Genomic DNA, 19,672 nt, shown 5'->3' with positions numbered 1-19,672 from the left:
TTTAATGATTTTTAAAAAAGCCATAAATTCAGATTTTTTGATGCAATAGCTTGATATTTAAAAGTTGTCAATTAATTCAAACTCTGAGAGGACTAAACCAAAAACTTCTGAGCTGCCAGTCTGTAACCTCTGTGCTAGACATTCTCAATTCATATAAAGTTACTGTGTGTGTGTGTGTGTGTGTGTGTGTGTGTTGCATTTTGTATACAGGATCACTTTGTTTCTTTTTTTTTTTTTACATATATTTTTATTGATTTTTTACAGAGAGGAAGGGAGAGAGATAGAGAGTTAGAAACATCGATGAGAGAGAAACATTAATCAGCTGCCTCCTGCACATCTCCTACTGGGGATATGCCCGCAACCCAGGTACATGCCCTTGACCGGAACCGAACCTGGGACCTTTCAGTCCGCAGACCGACGCTCTATCCACTGAGCCAAACCGATTTCGGCAACTTTGTTTCTTTATAATTATATTTTTATTGATTTCAGAGAGGAAGGGAGAAGGAAAGAGAGATAGAAACATCAATGATGAAAGAGAATCATTGATTGGCTGCCTCCTACACGCCCCACACTGAGCATTGAGCCCACAATTGGGCATGTGCCCTGAACGGGAATCGAACCAGTGACCTCCTGGTTCATAGGTCAACGCTCAACCACTGAGCCAAGCTGACTGGGCACTTTATTTTTATTTCTTAATGTTTTTATTGATATTTTTGAGAGAGAAAGGGAAAGAGAGAGAGATTGGGAAACATCAATGAGAGAGAACATTGATTGGTTGCCTCCAATCAATGGGGCTTGAGCCTGAAACTCAGGCATGTGGCCTGACCAGGAATTGAACCTGCGACCCCTTTGTGCATAGATAAGTGCTCAACCATTGAGCCACACGGGCTGGGCAGGGTCGCTTTATATAGTGCACTGAACCACCAACCCCTAAGGGCACCATGTATATAGAGCTGCACTATTCAGTATGGAAGCCACTAGCCACCTGTGGCCATGGAACCTTTGAAATACACTGTAAGTGTAAAATACACACTAGATTTTAAATACATAGTACACAAAATGAGAATGTAAAATATCATATTAATAATTTTTATAATGGTTACATGTGGATATATTGATATCTAGATATTTTTAGTTATAAAATGTTAAAATTAATTTCACCTGCTTTTTGCTCTTTTTAATGTGGCTACTACAAAATTTTAAGTTATTTATGTGGCTCACGTTATATTTTTACCGGACAGGCTCTTGTGTAGGGAAGTAGCTTAAGGCCTCTATTTTATATAATTTACAGAATCATTCATGGTGGCCGTGTATCCTACATATACTATTCAGGTGGCTTTTTTAAAAAAAAAAAAGTACTGCTTAGTTCTGGAGGGCTAGGGAAGTAAAGAGCAAGTAAAGAAACTGTAAGAGGCAAGCCTGCATGTGCAAGTTTCCTGACCCTCAGGGTTTCCCCACTCTTTGTCTAGAAGAATCATGGTAGCTCATGGGGTAGGTCATTTAGTTCATATTACCTCAGCTGGCAGCCTTCAGGAAGCAAGGGAATGTAACTTGCAACCAAACAAAAGTCTTTCCCTGCTTAGAGCAGCTGACCTAATGAGGATGCTTTATCTATACAAGCCTTTAAATGTGCTGTGCAAATCTGTAGATGTCATGGCAAACAAATTTCTAGCATAAAACCTAAAACCCATTCCTGACTCAATGAAATTAGACTAAAGCTATCTGTGAATGTTGATCTCAGATTTCCTTCCAGGCATCATGTAAATGTCTATGATTTCCACCTGAATTATGAGCATGAGAATTCTGTGCAGGAAATGACAATTCTTCCTGTTGTCCCCAGGTGAATGCATTCATCACTGTGAAGATTTCTGGGCGCTTTGCCATCTCCTTGGTCTACAAATGGCATCCTCAAAGCCTAAAGCTGTCTCTGGCACCTGTAAAACGCAGGTCCTCCATGTTTCCTCCACACACCCCTGAGACAGTAGGTCTGGAGATTTCTTCAATCATCTACATGATGGCACCTTAGCACAGAACAGAGCAGGAACAATGTTCACTGATTTTAGATTCTTAATTTTCAGTATTTCCCAGTGATTTCTACAATATGGATGCTATTATAGCTGTTTATGGACCTTACTTGAAATAACTGCAAGTTTGGGAAGAGGAGAGGTTAGAAGATAAAGGTAGAGTTGAGAGAAAAATGAAGACCTAGTTTTTTCTAAGGCCGTGATTCCTAAGCTTTGGAGAATTAACTTCCTGTGTCCTAAGTAGTTGAATTATTTGCATTTATATATTAGTAATCTATGATTTCTTAAAAACAGTGTAAGGCTCAGATATTTTTTTTTTTTAACTAAAAGAAACTATATCAATTTAAGGTGTGTTTTTTTAAGCATAACTAACATTCCAAAAACACTTGGCGATGTTAGAGCATTGCTAAAACTATGGCTCAGAATAACTTCTCTTAATAATCACTTTACAGTTGCATTTAATCTCTGTTGAGAAATTTTTGGCTAAAACTTTTGTTTATCAAGAGGTAAGACACTAAAACATTAGTATCTCTAATTTCATATATTTAAGTAGTGAGCTTTGATCAAACTTTTTTAAAAATGTTTTATTTATTTATTTTTTATTGTTGTTGTTGTTAATCCTCACCTGAGTATATTTTTCAATTGGTTTTTAGGGAGAGTGAAAGAGAGAGGAAAAGACAGAAATAACAATATGAGAGAAACACATCGATTGGTTGCCTCCTGAATGAGCCCTGTCAGGGCTCGGACTGAGGAGGAGCCTGCAACCAAGGTACATGCCCTTGACCGGAATCGAACCCGGGACCCTTTGGTCCACAGGTTGATGCTCTACTAGTAGCCACTGAGCCAAACCTGCTAGGGCTTTGATCAAACTTTTAAAATTTTGAGTGCGTTTATGTGAATGGCACACATATTACAGAATGTGCATGAATACATGTAAAAGATCTTTATTTTTAGGGACTGGCATCAGAACTTTGTTACTCTTTCAAATAAGCATGTCCAACTCAAAGGCTAACATGGGCCAAATAAACGAGGCATGAAGCCCTCAGACTGCAAGTTTGACATGCTTGCTTTAGAATTACCATGGTTACTTCACAAATACTGGAATTATATAGTTTTTCTATAAATATGCCTTTAATATCATGCTATTTGCCTCTCGGGTTTTTATGAGCCATGTCATCTGAGTTTACAATCTCTCTCAGCCATTCCCTGATGTCAATCCCATCTCCAAAGAAGCCAGGGAGCTATTCAAGGCCTACACAATGAAGTGCAAGCTAATGAAATCCATAACTAGGGTCAAAGAGGTAAGTGTGAATTAGTCACTATTTTGATATTGGATTTAAGTTTTCATGTTATTCTAGTTACTTTTTTCTTTCAACATAGGCTGGATTTGTTTTAGAAAAAGGACCAAAGAATCAAGTTATTGAACACAGATAGGTCCATTCACATAATCACTGAAAGGAACATATGCTGACTCTTTGTTTGTATTTATTTGTTTGTTTGATTCTTTGTTTTATCTTTTTTAAAAACATCTTAACCATTTTTAATTGTACAATTCAGTGGCATATGTATATTCACATTGTTATATAATCATCGCCACCATCTATCTCCAGACTCTTTCATTTTGCAAAATGAAAACTCTGTACCCATTAAACAACAGTTTCCCATTCCCCTGCCACCCCACCCTTTGGCAACTGCCATTCTAGTTCCTATCTCTATGAATTTGACTATTCTAGGTACCTTATCTAAGCGGAATCATATAGTGTTTGTCCTTTTGTAACTGACTAATTTCACTTAGCATAATGTCCTCAAAGTCCATTCATGTTGTCTCTTGTGTCAGAATTACCTTCCTTTTTAAGGGTGAATAATATGCTATATAATAAAGAGCTAATATGCTAATTAGACTGAACAGCCGAACGACTGTCTGGATGACCTTCCGGACGAAGCCAGGGCTGTGAGGGCCGAGCCCCTTGCACTAATTTTGTGCATTGGGCCTCTAGTTTCATTATATTTTAGTACCATATTTTATTTATCTATTCATCTGTTGATGGATACTTGGATTGCTTCCATATTTTAGCTATTGTGAATAATGCTGTTATGAACATGGGTATACAAATATCTCCTTGAGACCCTACTTTCAATTCTTTTGGATCTATTCCCAGAGTAGAATTGCTGGATCATATGGAAATTCTATTTCTAAGTATTTGAAGACCTACCATACTATTTTTCATATCAGCTGCACCATGCTATAGTCCCACAATCAGTATACAAGGGTTCCACTTTCTCTATATCCTCACCAACATTTGTTATTTTGTGTATTTTTTAAATAGTAGCCATCCTAATGGCTGTGAAGTGTGTATTTAACTTTTTATTTTTACAAAAATTAAACAATTTAATATTGTGAATTTTTCTTTTTAAAAAAAGTAGCACACAAATGTACAATATCATAGAGAAACCCAGATTTTTATCACTTACTCAGTAATGCCTAGTGAGTAGATAGCGTTACAGGCACCCATAAGTGCCCTTATGGATTCCAGTTCCTAGAGTCTGAATCATTTGTTCAGTCCATAGAGACAAAGTTGTTTTGTCCAGTCACAAAAAAGTGAGCAATTTTATTACTGCAAGATTATCTCTATTTTTTTTTTGCCTTTGGGAGATAAAATGTCTTTATATAAATTGTTTTATTATTGTTACCTTAAAGGAGGTAAGGACACATAATATATTCTTACAGAGATCTTCTGCAGTTTCCACAAGCAATAGGGAGGATGTTTCATTGCAGAGGTTTATTTTTTAAGTGTCCATTTTCCTCATAAAGTATTTTCTTTAATAATGCCATAATCCATCACAAATTTATTTTAGTTATTTATTTACTTAATTTTAAAGAATTTACATTTTCCTTAAAATGTATTTTATTGATTTTTTACAGAGAGGAAGGGAGAGGGATAGAGAGTTAGAAACATTGATGAGAGAGAAACATCGATCAGCTGCCTCCTGCACACCCCCTACTGGGGATGTGCCTGCAACCAAGGTACATGCCCTTGACCGGAATCGAACCTGGAACCCTTCAGTTCACAGGCCGATGCTCTATCCACTGAGCCAAACCGTTAAGGCTACATTTTATTTTTCAATTACAGTTTGCATTCAGTATTATTTTGTATTAATATTAGGTGTACAGCATAGTGGTTAACTAGTCATATACTTTACAAAGTGATCCCCTGATATTTCCAGTACCCACCTGGCACCATACATAGTTATCAAAATATTATTGACTATTTTCCCTATGCTGTACTTTGCATTCCCATCCCTATTTTGTAACTATCAATCTCTACTTCTTAATCCCTTCACCTCTTTCACCACAGGTATATTTAACTTTTAAAAAATCTACTTTATTACATTAAAATGCATCCATTTAATGCATTTGATAATTTTTGACAAATGTGTGCATTTGATGATTGTTGACAAATTTATACACCTGTATAAGTGCCACTGCAATCATAATATAATTTCTATCACACCAAAAGGTTCCCATGTATTCCTTTCTACTCAGTCCTCCCTGTTCTGACTCCAACACTGTTAATTAGCTTTGTATTTCTAGTGTGAAATCATTCACATAGGAAGAACCAATATGTACTCTTTTCTGTCTAGCTACTTTTGTTCATCATATTGTGTTTGAGATTCATTTATGTTTCAGATGTATCTGTAGTTTTTTCCTTTGTATGGCTGACTGGTATTCCCTTATATGGATATACCACACTTTGTTTATTCATTCACCCTTTGATGGGCATTTGCGTTCTTTTCAGTCTTTGGCTATTATGGATAAAGCTGCTATGAACAGTTGCATTTAAGATTTTTTAAATTAGAACCTTAATTCTAAAGTGGGCACTGTTGGCATTTGGGGCCAGATAATTCCTATTTATGCAGGACAATCTAGCACATTTCAGAATGTGTCCCTGGTCCCCACAAACTAAGTGCTTGTTGTGCCAACCATCAAAAGGCCCATGTACATTTCTGAATGCCTCCAAGGAAGAATGTACTCACTCAGGTGGAGAACTGTTCTAAATGCCTGGGGCAATATTTGGGTATATAGTGTGGGGAGGTCAGTCATAAGATTGTTCACTAATCTAGCCAAGATATTATGGACTGAACTAAGGTAGTGAGGATCTAAGATAGATGAGAGCTACAAGTTAATTAGGAGGACATGTCTTTAGAACTATGAAGCTCATCAATAATTGACCAAAGCAGCATTTACATTCATTTACAAAAAAACCCCACAAACTTCAGGGAACTTGATAGATTTGACTTTGTCAAAACTAAAAACTTTGAAAGATACCAGTAAGAAAATGGAGTAAATGGAAAGGCAAGCGACAGAAAGGCAGGAAATATTCATAATATTGTATCTGACAAAGGACTTGTATCCAAAGTATGTAAACTCTTACAACTCAATAATAAGACAACCCCCAAAATGTGCTATAGATTTGAGCAGATATTTCACAAAATAAGATGTGAATGATCAGCACACAGAAAAATGTTCAACATTGCCAGTCATCTTTTTTATTGAATTTATTGGGGTGACATTGGTTAATAAAATTATATAGGTTTTAGGTATACAGTTCTATAATACATCATCTGTATATTGTATTGTGTGTTCACCAACCCAAGTCAAGTCTCCTTCTATCACATATATCCCTCTGTACCCTCTTCTACCTCCACCCTCCCCCCTCCTTTGGTAATCACCGTACAGTTGTCTGTGTCTATGAATTGTTTTTTTTTTCTTAATCCTTCACCATTTTCACCCAATCCCAAAACTTCCTTCCCTTCTGACAGCTGTTAGTCTATTCTCTATCTATGAGTCTTGATGAATATATAAAACTGAATTATCATCAATTTTCATAGTCATATTAGCTCATTCAAAACTAACTACTTTATATACCCAATTTATTGTGTAAAGATCACACATACTACTCACTATAACTATCCATTTTAAAGTCTAATGTCCTCATGATGTACTACTTTGAAACTTTCTTCTGCTAAATAAAAGCTCAGTATTACAAACATTAAGTAATCTATTTATACTCTCGTAACACTGTGCTTATAAATAACATAGGCTTTGTGTTAATAATATTTACATATCTTGTTCTTCCTTTGACTCTGAGCACCTTGAGCATAGGTAACATAGCTTTTCTTCTTCCATTTTTTGTGGTGGTAAAATATTCATAACATAAAAGTTTCAATTTTAAGCATTTTTAAATGCATAATTCAGTGACATTAAGTACATTCACAAAGGAACATGACTTTTTTAAAAAAAAATTTTATTGATTTCAGAGGAAGGGAGAGGGAGAGATAAATAGAAATATCAATGATGAGAGAGAATCATTGTTTGGTTGCCTTCTGCATGTCCCCACTGGAAAATGAGCCCACAACCTAGGTATGTGCCCTGACCAGGAATAGAACCGTGACCTCCTGGTTCCTAGGTCAGTGCTCAACCACTGAGCCATGCTGGCCAGACAGGGAACATGACTTTTATGTAGTATTTCTTTAGTCCTGGTTTCTGGTACATTGTCTGGCCCATAACACCCAATAAGCATTTGTTGGACAACCTACTGAATGAATGAATGAATGAGTAAATGAACAAATGAATGAATTTATGTTTCCTAATCATATAGTAATCTCTCTCTCTCTCTCATATGTATATGTTTTAAAGCGTTCAAGTTTATCAGGTGCAGCGGATACTGCTACATTTGATACAGCAATGGACATAAGCCCTATGTCTGACATTGCGACAGTTATTAAATTAAGAAGACTACAGAGAAAAGCCAAGCACATCCTATTTAACTGGCTGGATTACTACAGATTTTCATTGGGTCAGTTATGGGACCCACTGTGTTGCTGCACATAACTCGTTCCCATTATTCAGATTTTCAGAGGACCAACATTTAAATGCCTTTTCCTTCCAAGGTTCCCGAGGTGGTGAGTTTGTAAACTGTAAAGTGCAATACATGCAGATTCTTACCATGGATCCAGGTGATTGGCCATAGCAAGAAATTAAAGAATAATTTTTATTCTGTTTACATTTCAAGAATCTTAATGTTATATCCTTCCTCTCTTTGGAGAGTTAATCTATCTGGCCACTGCTGTGTTTTTTATTAAGAGGAGGTGCTTTAGGAGGTAGGGGAGGCCAGGGGATTGTCAAGGGCGGGGGGGAAAAAAGGAGACATATGTAATACTCTTTGTAATACTTTAAGCAATAAAACAATAAAAAAAAGAGGAGGTGCTTTCACACTCATTTTTTGGATCTTAAATTACTCTTACCCCTTAAGTACAACTGCTCAGTCTCACCACCAAAACCTCAGTCCTTGCTGATGTCTTTTGTTCATGTGCTGTGTGGAGAAGAGGCGTGCTGTTATAATGTGATGTTAATGCAAAGCTGCTGTTTGATTAGAGTCTATTAGGGTTCAGTTCCTGACTGGAGATATAACACAGTTAATTTGCATTATTCATGGTAGTTAGATTCTACAGCATCTCTGCAAACACTGAATTAAGTGAATATCAAACCATTACTTCAAGGGAAAACATAGGGTGAGGTCCCTTTGAGCCTCTGGTCACAATATTTTCATTAACCAATCAATACATAACCTTATTTTATGTGTGTTTCTGTCTAAAGACACCTTATTTAACATATATTGTTGATACACTAACACTGAGCATATGGCCAATAGCACTATAACTCATGCCTGAACCAAGCTTATTTAATACATATTTTCTCCATAAGGCACATCAAACTTTCTTGTGCTTTGGAACGCTAAGCTTGTGGACTATTTTAAATGGCAAAATCACCATCAAAAAGCACAAAAAAATGTGTAAAACATGGCCCTGAACAGACCATGACATGAGTAAAGGACACAAGTTTGTAGTCTAACAGTGGAAACAAGAAGGCAGAGTGTCACCTTGTTCACCCTCAACTGGGAACTTGTATAACACAAGTTAAAATTTTCACCACTTTACACATTTGCAAAGTGACCATGAAAAGGCCACAAGTATTAATCTGGGGTTACAAATAAATTTTAGTGAGTAGGCAAATTCACAAAAACGGAATCTGCAAATAATTAGCATTAATTGTATACTAAATCCAAAAGGCAAGCCTCTCCATTTTAGGAGGTAGTTTGCTACTTTCTGTAGTAAATAGCAGAGCTTCCCAAAGGATGCACCACAAATGTTTTACTGAGGAATTGAAAGCGAAAATTCTCCGTCCGGAGGGGAGCAACTGGGCTGAGGTGATCTAGCCCCTGGGGTAGTTGATTCTACTTACAAGCAGCCTACTAAATTCACCACAATGTGCAATACAAATTATCATGATTTCTTTTTTATATCACATTTTAATGATAAGAATCTATATGTATTGGGCTTTACAGTTTACACTTTTCTGCTTTATGAAAAGAGGTTGGGAAGCCCTAGTCTATAGCATGGTGTAAAAGCACCATCTTCCGAATCAAATAGATATGTTCAAATCCTGGTTCTGCTTCTTTCTAGCTGGGTGAACTTGGACTTAGCTCTGATATAAAAATAAGACTATTCGCCCCATTAGTGTCCCTAATTCAATGGGACAATGTGTTTAAGGTGCTTGGCACATTACCTGGCACAAGATAAGCACAGATAACCAAACTCTTGTGGACTAGATTTGTTGATAGCCTAGACATTTCCTTGTTTATTGCATAGATGCTATGTATCCTCTGAGCAGACCACAAAGTGTGCTAAAAGGAACCCACAGAAAGGCGCTGCTGTAAATGGGTGAAGGGGTGTCCGGATTATTGCAGCCGCGTTACCCCAGCCCACAGAGACCTTGGTCCACTAAAGGTTTTCGGTGATGTTTATTCTGTTTACATTTCAGGAATAGAATGTCTGCACATGTGCAAAGTGCCCAGGTTTCCACCAAAAGTGGTCAGGAAACAAGAAGTCTCCCCAGCAGAATTTCTTCTGAAACCAAGTGCAAAGGAAAAAGATGAGAATAAGGAGTATCTTCTATACCGAAACACCTTCCTAAAACTGAAGGGTGTCTTTCAGCCTTCGCCTCTTCCCTGCATCCAGAAGACCCCAGCCAGCAAGTGTTCCTTCAGGTAACCAGCCTCATTTGTCTTAATAATTCACAGTCAGCTTATGTTGGAAAAAGCTTTCGGTGACAGTCTCATTCAGTCCACCCACAAACACTGAGCAAGGCATGCTATTACATTGCTTCACAGCACAGTTCTTTCTGAGCAGGCTGGGTCAAGGTGTTGACACTCACATGCTATCAGTGAAAAATCTTTCCTAAAACTGGTTCAGACTTACATGTCTAGGTTCAAGCATTTCAGCTCTCTCCAACCTGCTTCCGAAGAGGCTATCCATTTAGCAGAGGAATTCGAATCAATCAGGAATCAAGGCTTAGTTTGTTTTCACCACTTCAGTGAAATACCTGCTTAAAAGCTGACTCTAGGCCAGTGATGACGAACCTTTTGAGCTCGGAGTGTCAGCATTTTGAAAAACCCTAACTTAACGCTGGCGCCGTGTCACATATAGAAATTTTTTGATATTTGCAACCATAGTAAAACAAAGATTTATAGTTTTGATATTTATTTTATATATTTAAATGCCATTTAACAAAAAAAATCAACCAAAAAAAAATGAGTTCGCGTGTCAGAGGTTTGCCATCACTGTACTAGGCCCTGGCCAGTAATCAGTTGGTTAGAGCTTCCCCCCTATATGCAAGGTTGCTGGTTCAAACCCAGTCAGGGCACATAGAAGAAGCAACCAATGGATGCATAAAGTAAGTGGGACGATAAATCAATGTTTCTCTCTCTCTCTCTAAAAGTTAATAAAAATATTTTTTAAAGATTCTAAACATACCTATTTTTAAGTACTATTTAATTTGCTCTATTATTTTTATTTTATCTATATTGAATCCATCTATTGAGTATTAGTTTTGTGTTTTGTCTTTCTTAGAGTTAGCTTTTTCTATGTATTTTGGATTCTGGGCTCATGTCAAGTGGAAGGTTTTTCCTCTCTCTTCATATGGCATGTGTGTCTGCTTATCCCTCCCTCTCTAGTGGGGTGGGTGTCCTGCCCCATGAGTATTAGGAATGTTGCAGACGCAGTCCCAAGCCAGCAAGCATCTTGGCTTAGTTCTGGTTGGGAGGCTTTGTCTGTGTTCTCCAACCTGCCTGAGCTTAAAGTGTCCTATGAGCCATGGTGCCAAGCAGGAGTAGACAGCAGCTGTTCTGGCCTCATGCAAAGAGTGGTGGGAGCCCTACCCTGGGCCTTGGTTTTAATAAGTGAGCCAAGCAACATTTCCCAACACTACATCACCCTGTATTGAGAAGAGCATTTTATTCTGTTTTCCCACAAGAGACAAATTCTTATCCACTTTTGTTGTTTCTAGCTCAGGAAATAAGCAAACTTATGGCTTTAGCCCCACTAACATACTAAGTTTCTATCCAGAAAGGTGTTCATTTTTTGGGGGGAGGGAGGTTGTTTTTATTGTAGTTTATTTCTAATCATCGTGGTCTGAGAAGATGCTTGGTATGATTTCAATCTTCTTGAATTTGGGGAGACTTTGTTTGTGACCCAATATGTGGTCTATTTTTGAATATGTCCCATGAGCCCTTGAGAAGAATGTATATTCCGTGGCTTTGGGATGAAGTGTTCTGAAGATGTCAATTAAATCCATCTGATCTAGTGAGTCATTTAGGATTGCTGTTTCTTTGCTGATTGTTTGTCTAGAGGATTTATCCAATGGTGTATTTATCCAGTGATGTCAGTGGTGTATTAAAGTTCCCTACTATGATTGTATTGTTGTCGATCTCTCCTTTGGTATCTTCCAGGAGTTTTTCTATGTATTTGGGTGCTCCTGCATTGGGTGCATATATGTTTATCAGGGTTATATCTTCTTGTTGTATTGATCCCTTTAGTATTATGAAGTGGCCTTCCTTATCTCTTGTTATGGCCTTCACTTTGAGGTCTATTTTGTCTGATATAAGTATTGCTACCCCAGCTTTTTTTTCATTTCCATTTGCCTGCAAGATATTTTTCCATCCCTTCACTTTCAGTCTGTGTGAGTCCCTACTTCTGAGGTGGGTCTCTTGTAGACAGCAAATGTATGGGTCATGTTTTTTTTATCCATTCAGCCACTCGATGTCTTTTGGTTGGAGCATTTAGTGTGTTTATGTTTAAAGTTATTATTGAAAGATACTTGTTTGTAGCCATTTTTTTGTGTGTGGCTGTTTTCTTTTTGAGCTTTTTATTTCTTCTATTTACACCAGTCCCTTTAGCATTTCTTGCATTGCTGGTAATAAACTCCCTTAGCCTTTTTTTTGTCTGTGAAGCTTCTTATTTCTCCTTCAATTTTGAATGATAGCCTTGCAGGATAGAGTATTCTTGGATTCAGTCCTTTGCTTTGCATCACTTTGTAAATTTCTGTCCATTCTTTTCTGGCCTGATGTGTTTCTGTTGAGAAATCATTTGATAATCTAATGGGAGATCCCTTGAATGTAACTTTCTGTCTCTCTCTTGCAGCCTTTAAGATTCTCTCTTTGTCTTGAACATTTGCCATGGTAATTATGATGTGTCTTGGTGTGGGTCTTTTCAGGTTCACCTTGTTTGGGACTCTCTGTGCTTGTGTGATTTTTTTCTTCCCCACCTCTGGGAAGTTTTCTGATATTATTTCTTCAAATAGATTTTCTAACCATTGTTCCTCTTTCTGTTGTTCTGGCACCCCTATTATTCGTATGTTGTTTCGTTTCATGTTGTCCCATAGCTCCCTTAGGCTCTCCTCCTGTCTTTTAATTTTTTTCTCCAGTTGCTGTTCAGTTTGGGTGTGTTTTGTTTCCCTGTCTTCTAATTCGCTAATTCGGTCCTCTGCTTCTCCTAGTCTACTGTTGAAACTTTCAATGGTGTTTTTTATTGCAGCTATATCACTCTTCATTTCTTCTTGGTTCTTACATAATTTATTGATTTTTTTCATCTGTTTCCTCTTGCTTCTTGCATAAGTTGTTGATTTTTTCCTCCATTCAGTTTATGCACCCTAGGACCCTTAATCTGAATTCCTTTTTTCTGTCATGTTGCATGCCTCTGTATCACTTAGCTGCTTTTCTGGCGAGTCCTCCTTTTCTTTCCTTTGGGGGTTTCTTTGTGTACCCATGTTTGATCGTACCGCCATATCTAGATGTTGAGTCATTCAGTGGCTGCTCCTTGGGTGGCAGTGGCTCCTCGGGCTGCGGTTGCTCCTCAGGCGGTTGTGGTAGCAGCTGCTCCTCAGTTGGTAGCAGCTCCTCTGGTGGGTGCTGTTCACAGTTGTCAAAAGGTGTTCATCTTGACCTGGAAGACAGCTTTGATCTTTTCAATTATTTTAGTTTACCACTAGAGGCCGGGTGCGTGGATTCGGGTACCAGTGGGGTCCCTCTGCCTGGCCTGAAATGGGCTGGAATTGGGCGCCCTCCTCTCTTCTCCCAATATTATGTCACTTTCTCTCTGTATCTGTCTTGCTTCTTTCATCTCACTTTACCCTAAATTTGGCGGTAACTGACGACTTGTGGGCATTTATAGCTGCAAAATGCAATTATTTAGCAAACAGGAATTACTTAGCCTGGAACCTAAGTCGGCTTAGGGCAGGACCCTGCTCAATATCAGGCTCCTGCCAGGCCCTTCTGCCCAGGTGGAGTCCTGTGGCAGCTGGAACCTCCTTCTTCCCACCTGAGCTGCTCTTTCACCTCCTTCCCTCCCCAAAGGTTGCCTGCTGGTGCTACTGTCCACCCTGGAAGGAGGGAAGCTGTGGCTGGTTTCCCAGCTGAGAGTGGTAGCGGGAAAATTCGCTGCCTCCACAGGAAATCCATATTAAGCAGATGGGCTGGCGTGAGTGCCAGACATTGGGGGGGGAAGGGGGGGGGGCGCGCAGTCAGTAGGTCCTATATGTCTCATCATTTAGCTAATTGAGTCAAAAAGTTTCTGTAAGGGCCAGACCCACGACCTCTGCAAGGGGCTAGATGCCTAGTAGGGAGCCAGACCGTAAGTGGGGAGCCAGTGGGCTAGAGGCCTGATGCACAGATTTGTGCACTGGTGGGGTCCCCCAGCCTGGCCTTTGGGGATGGAGCTGAAACCAGCTCTCTGACATTCCCCGAGGGGTCCCAGATTGCGAGAGGGAGGTTCTCGAGTGACGCACCCCAGAATCAGGCTCCCTCCTCTCTGGTTCCAGGTGCATTACCCAAGAACCACAGCTGCCAAGTCACCACAGCTTGGCAGCTCCTGCATTGAGCATCTGCCCCTTGGTGGTCAGTGCGCATCATAGCTACCGGTTGGCCGGTCACTTAGTCTTTTATATATATAATTGCAATGTGTTGGAGATAGGAGGTTGTGTGTGTGTGTATGTGTGTGTGTGTGTGTGTATGTGTATGTGTGTGTGAGTGGGGTTGCTCAAGGCAAGAACTTGAAATGCCTTCTTGAGCCAAAATTTATATAGAGGGTTGTAGCCTGAAACCTAACTTTTAATGATTTCACAGCACACTAGCTGCCACATTGGAATTACTCGTGGATGCTCAGAATGCCTCTCCAGGGGTTCTGATATTGGTTCACTCTATGTTCACCTGAGATGGGCCCCAGGCAAGACAAAGGTGGGGATGGAGGAGTAAGTGGTCATGGGGAAAACAAGAGAGTGTCACTGAGGTTGGACTTCTGTTCTTTACGGGATGGAGATCAAAACCTTGATTTCAAACACACCTGATTTCTTTAATGTAACCCCTGAATCCTGCTCTCAGAGCTTTCTGCCACTGTCCAGCCACTGGCAATGGTAGTATTGTTATCTCTCTCACTGCTTTTTATAGTTCATATTGTATATCAAACCATACATGCCAAAAGTTGATTTTTATCATTTTGCTTCTTAGGATGTAAGATAACTATTTCTGGAAATAGCACTGGTATATTTGAAAAAGATAAACGAAGTGGGAGGACCTGCCCTACCAGATTTCAAAATGTTTCGTGAAGCCCAGCTGGTGTGGCTTAGTGGTTGAGCATTGACCTACAAACCAGAAAGTCGAGGTTTAATTCCTGGTCAGGGCACATGCCCGAGTAGTGGGCTTGGTCCCCAGTGGGGAACGTGCAGGAGGCAGCTGACCAATGATTCTCTCTCATCATTGATGTTTCTATCTCTCTCTCCCTCTCACTTCCTCTCTGAACTCAATAAAAATATTTTTTTAAACTTTTCATGAAGATTTAGTAGCTAAGATATTGTGGTGTTGGCACCAGGCTAGTTAGACCAGTGGAACAGAATAGAGAGCCCCAACCAGACCCATACACATACGGAAGCTTGATATACAACAGAGATAGCATTATAAACCAATGAAGAAAGAATGGCTTAATCAATGGTAGTGAGACAACTGGCTATCTATCTAAAATTCCTACTTCCTATCATAAAGTCCACGTAGATTAAAGGGCTAAATATGAAAAGCCAAATAATAAAAAAAATAAAGAAAACATAAGGAGAAAATATTTTTCACCTTGAAGTAGAAAATAAATTGAACCAAACACACACAAATGACACACAACCATAAAGGAGCGGGTTGATAAGTTTACATTAAAGTAAAAGTCTTATGCACAAAAAGGAAATGTACAAAAATTTCGATGCAGGAGTTTGTGATAGTAGGAAATTGAAAATTATCTCAATGTCCATTAGTAAGTGCATGTATAAATCGCTGTGGAAAATTCATTTGTTTTGACCACTCAGCACCTGAACCTACTTTCTGTGTTTGAGACCCCCTTACCTGCCAAGGCAGAGTGCCTTCCACTGTAGATGCCAAAAATGTCAGATTCTTGCTTTCCCAGTCTGTGAGAAGCGAGGGCCTGGACACATAATCCAGACTCCACCATTCCAACAAGCCTGCCCAAACTTTAGGCAATGGCAGGGGCTGCCCTGACCCCCTAAACAGGGAGGGGCAGCAGCCCCAAGTGGCTTCCAGCATTACTGCACCGATGTCCTGGATCAGCTGAGCCAGCAGTGCAAGCTCTAGAGTCTTCCCAGCAGCCAGGGCTGTGGCTTCCCCATTGGACATTTCTTTTACCTGGCAGCAGAGCCTGAAAACCCTATTCTCCCACCTTTCCAAAGGTTTTCTAAGTTTTTAAATAAATTCCTTTGTTCTTGTTTGTTTGTTTAAATTAGCCAGTATTTGTTTTTGTTGCTTGCAACTAAAAGCTCTAACCCTGCCCTAACCGGTTTGGCTCAGTGGATAAAGCATCGGCCTGGGGACTGAAGGGTCCCAGGTTTGATTTCAGTCAAGGGCATGTACCTTGGTTGCGGGCACATCCTCAGGAGGGGGTGTGCAGGAGGCAGCTGATCGATGTTTGAAATTCTGTATCCCTCTCCCTTCCTCTCTGTAAAAAATCAGTAATATATATATATATATATTTTTACTGATGAAGATATTACATATGTGTCCTTATCCCCACGTTATCCCCTACCCGCCCCCCCTGCTCATGCCCTCACCACCCCCCGCCCTGTTGTCCATGTCCATTGGTTAGGCCTATATGCTTGCATGTAAGTCCTTTGATTGATCTCTCCCTCTTACCCCCACCCTCCCCTACCTTCCCTCCAAGGCCCGACAGTCTAATCAATGCCTCTCCGTCTCTGGATCAGTCCTTGTTCATCAGTTTATGTTGTTCATTATATTCCACAAATGAGTGAGATCATGTGGTATTTATCCCTTAAAGAATATCCTTCAGCATTTCATATAATCCTGGTTTGGTGGTGATGAACTCCTATAGCTTTTTCTTGTCTGTGAAGCTCTTTATCTGACCTTCAATTCTACATGATAGCTTTGCTGGGTAGAGTAATCTTGGTTGTAGGTTCTTGCTATTCATCACTTTGAATATTTCTTACCACTCCCTTCTGGCCTGCATGGTTTCTGTTGAGAAATCAGCTGACAGTCGTATGGGTACTCCCTTGTAGGTAACTAACTGTTTTTCTCTTGCTGCTTTTAAGATTTTCTCTTTGTCTTTAGCCCTTGGCATTTTAATTATGATGTGTCTTGGTGTGGTCCTCTTTGGATTCCTTTTGTTTGGAGTTCTCTGCGCTTCCTGGACTTGTAAGTCTATTTTTTTCATCAGGTAGGGAAGTTTTCTGTCATGATTTCTCCAAATAGGCTTTCAGTATCTTGCTCTCTCTCTTCTTCTGGCACCCCGATAATTCGGATGTTGGTACGCTTGAAGTTGTGCCAGAGGCTCCTTACACTATCTTCATATTTTTGGATTCTTTTTTCGTTTTGCTTTCCCGGATGGGTGTTTTTTGCTTGTTTGTATTTCAGATCTTTGACTTGATTCTTGGGATCCTCTTGTCTGCTGTTGGATCTCTGTATATTATTCTTTATTTCAGTCAGTGTATGTTTAATTTCTGACTGGTCCTTTTCCATTTGTTTGGCATTCTCATTAAGGTCCTTGAAGGTCTCACTAAGTCCCTCAGAGGTCTCACTAAGTTTCTCGGAGGTTCGTAGAAGATTCTTGAGTAATCTTATAACTGTGGTTCTGAACTGTATGTCCTTCATTCGTTTGCTTTCCTCCATTTCTTTCATTTGTGACATGTTTCTTTGTCTTCGCATTTTTGGCTGACTGTGAGGACCCGCTGTGTCTATAAGAAGAACTGCTACAGCGATACCAACAGATTTCTCTGCTTTGTTTGTAGTTTGGAAGTTTTGGAGCTCTCTAATCCAGCTGCAGTTTGTTCGGCTGAAGCGCAGGTGCCTCCTTTGTGCTGCTGATCACAGCTTGGGAGGGGATATGAATAGAGTGGGGCGGGGTCTCAGGAAGACGCCAGGACGGAGCAAACAATGGTGTCCTCACGTCTCCGCAACTCGGACTCCGGACTCTGCGTTTTCCACAATTCCCCAAGTGCCGCGCCCCCCACCGCCACAAAGATCCCCTCCCAGCAGCTCTGTGAGAAAGTCACGTCGCTTTCCGACCTGCTGCAGGACAGTCCCGTTTCTCCCCGTAGGAGCCTGGGACCCCAGCGTCTCGCCATAAATGAGTTCAGTGCGTTCGAGAGCTTGTATCCCCTTACGATTGAAAGAAACCGCGCACCCAGGTGCAGCAGCCTCACGCACGGCTCTATACCTCTGTTCTTGGCCCACTCCCCTCCTACTCGGTCTCAATGCGCTTTTTTCTTTCCTTCTAGTTGTAGAACTTCCACTTGGTCAGCTTTCCTGTGGTTCTGGATGATAGCTGTTTTGTCTTATAGTTGTGGTTTTAATGTTGTGTGGGGGCAGCACATACAGGTTTGTACCTTATGCCGCCATCTTGGTTCTCTTTTCAATAAAATATATTTTAAAAAATAGATAAATAAAATAAAACCTCTAACCCTGATAGATTATGGATTATAACATATTTATATATAACATACCTAAGAATGGAATTTAATCCTTTTAGTATATTGACAAGTATTTTATTTTTTACTTTTTAAAAATACATCTTTATTGATTTCAGAGAGGAAGGGAGAGGGAGAGAGAGATAGAAACATCAATAATGAGAGAGAATCATTGATTGGCTGTCCCCTACACAAACTGGGATCAAGCCTGCAGTCTGGGCATATGCTCTGACCAGGAATTGAACTGTGACCTCCTGGTTCATAGGTCGCCACTAAACCACTGAGCCACCACGGCTGGGCTTGACAAGTATTTTAATGTGCTGGCAAATAAAATTCAGTCCAGAATTAAATTTCAATGCTTTACAAAAGTAGCCACTTTAGAGTATATACAATGTGAAATGCTGTTTTCCTCTGTATTTTCATTGTGAAAAAAAGGTGTGGGGGATTTAATCAAATTCTTAAAAACAACAATAATGATAAAAATAAAGTAGTCACTTAGGTTCTTTGATACTTTTAAAAAGTATGTTCTTTCTGTCCTTTTAGTTCTTCAAACACAATTTCTATCATTACTTTTCTAGGCTTCCCCTTCCCATTCAGAGCAAGGATGGGCAGTTTGCTCCCCATCTGGCTTGTCCTGTGGTCCTAAGGAGAATGCTCTGTGGGAAGGAAGGGCCCATTTGCCGATGTAGCACTTACAGCGTTCCCGAAGTGACAGACCTGGAATATGATCATCTTATAAACCAGCAACTGTCCTCCATGGACCAGATTATTATAGTCTATGTGTTCTCAGATAAGGAAAAGGACAAGACTATGAAGGAAGTGAACAAAGTGTACAGGGAGCAGAATAAAGCTAGAAACATGCCTTGTACTCAGGTGAGTGTCATGTGTATAAAGACAAATTGTGAAATAATGTTGACTTGTATGTTATATCTTAATACAGTTCCTCAGCCACACTAAGGCTCATGGAAGGAATGCTGCCCCTCCCTTCTGAGGTTTGACCTTATGTAAGAAAGGTCACAAGTCTTACGGGTATATAGCTTAGTGAATTTTTACATATGTATATGTCTGTATAATTACCATCCAGAGCAAGATATACTAATAGACTATTTCCAGGCCCGAAGAGCTTCTTGTGCCTTCTCAGTCAATAAATCACCCACAGAGCCCTAGCCAGTTTAGCTCAGTGGATAGAATGTCAGTCTTTGGACTGAAGGGTCCCGGGTTCGATTCTGGTCAAGGGCGCATGCCTGGGTTGTGGGCTCAATCCCCAGTAGGGGGTATGTAGGAG

General features: G+C 39.8%; 1 protein-coding gene across 1 annotated transcript in view; it reads left to right on the top strand.

The window, feature by feature from the left end:
- The window catches only part of LOC139007426 (uncharacterized protein C3orf20-like), a 54,939-nt gene that overhangs the window by 13,076 nt on the left and 22,191 nt on the right, over positions 1-19,672 (top strand). Inside the window, exons 3-7 of the mRNA XM_070410849.1 lie at positions 1,841-1,981; positions 3,224-3,325; positions 7,723-7,882; positions 9,907-10,132; positions 18,966-19,260. Of these exons, the coding sequence (XP_070266950.1) occupies positions 1,841-1,981; positions 3,224-3,325; positions 7,723-7,882; positions 9,907-10,132; positions 18,966-19,260 (924 nt within the window). The remainder of the gene's footprint in view (positions 1-1,840; positions 1,982-3,223; positions 3,326-7,722; positions 7,883-9,906; positions 10,133-18,965; positions 19,261-19,672) is intronic.

This window comes from Myotis yumanensis, unplaced genomic scaffold, assembly GCF_028538775.1.
Source record: "Myotis yumanensis isolate MYYU_CA2020_CCGP unplaced genomic scaffold, mMyoYum1.0.hap1 SCAF_3, whole genome shotgun sequence".
NCBI classification, from domain to species: domain Eukaryota; kingdom Metazoa; phylum Chordata; class Mammalia; order Chiroptera; family Vespertilionidae; genus Myotis; species Myotis yumanensis.
The sequence above is the reverse complement of the archived record's forward strand: the minus strand, read 5'-3'. Positions and strand labels throughout refer to the sequence as shown.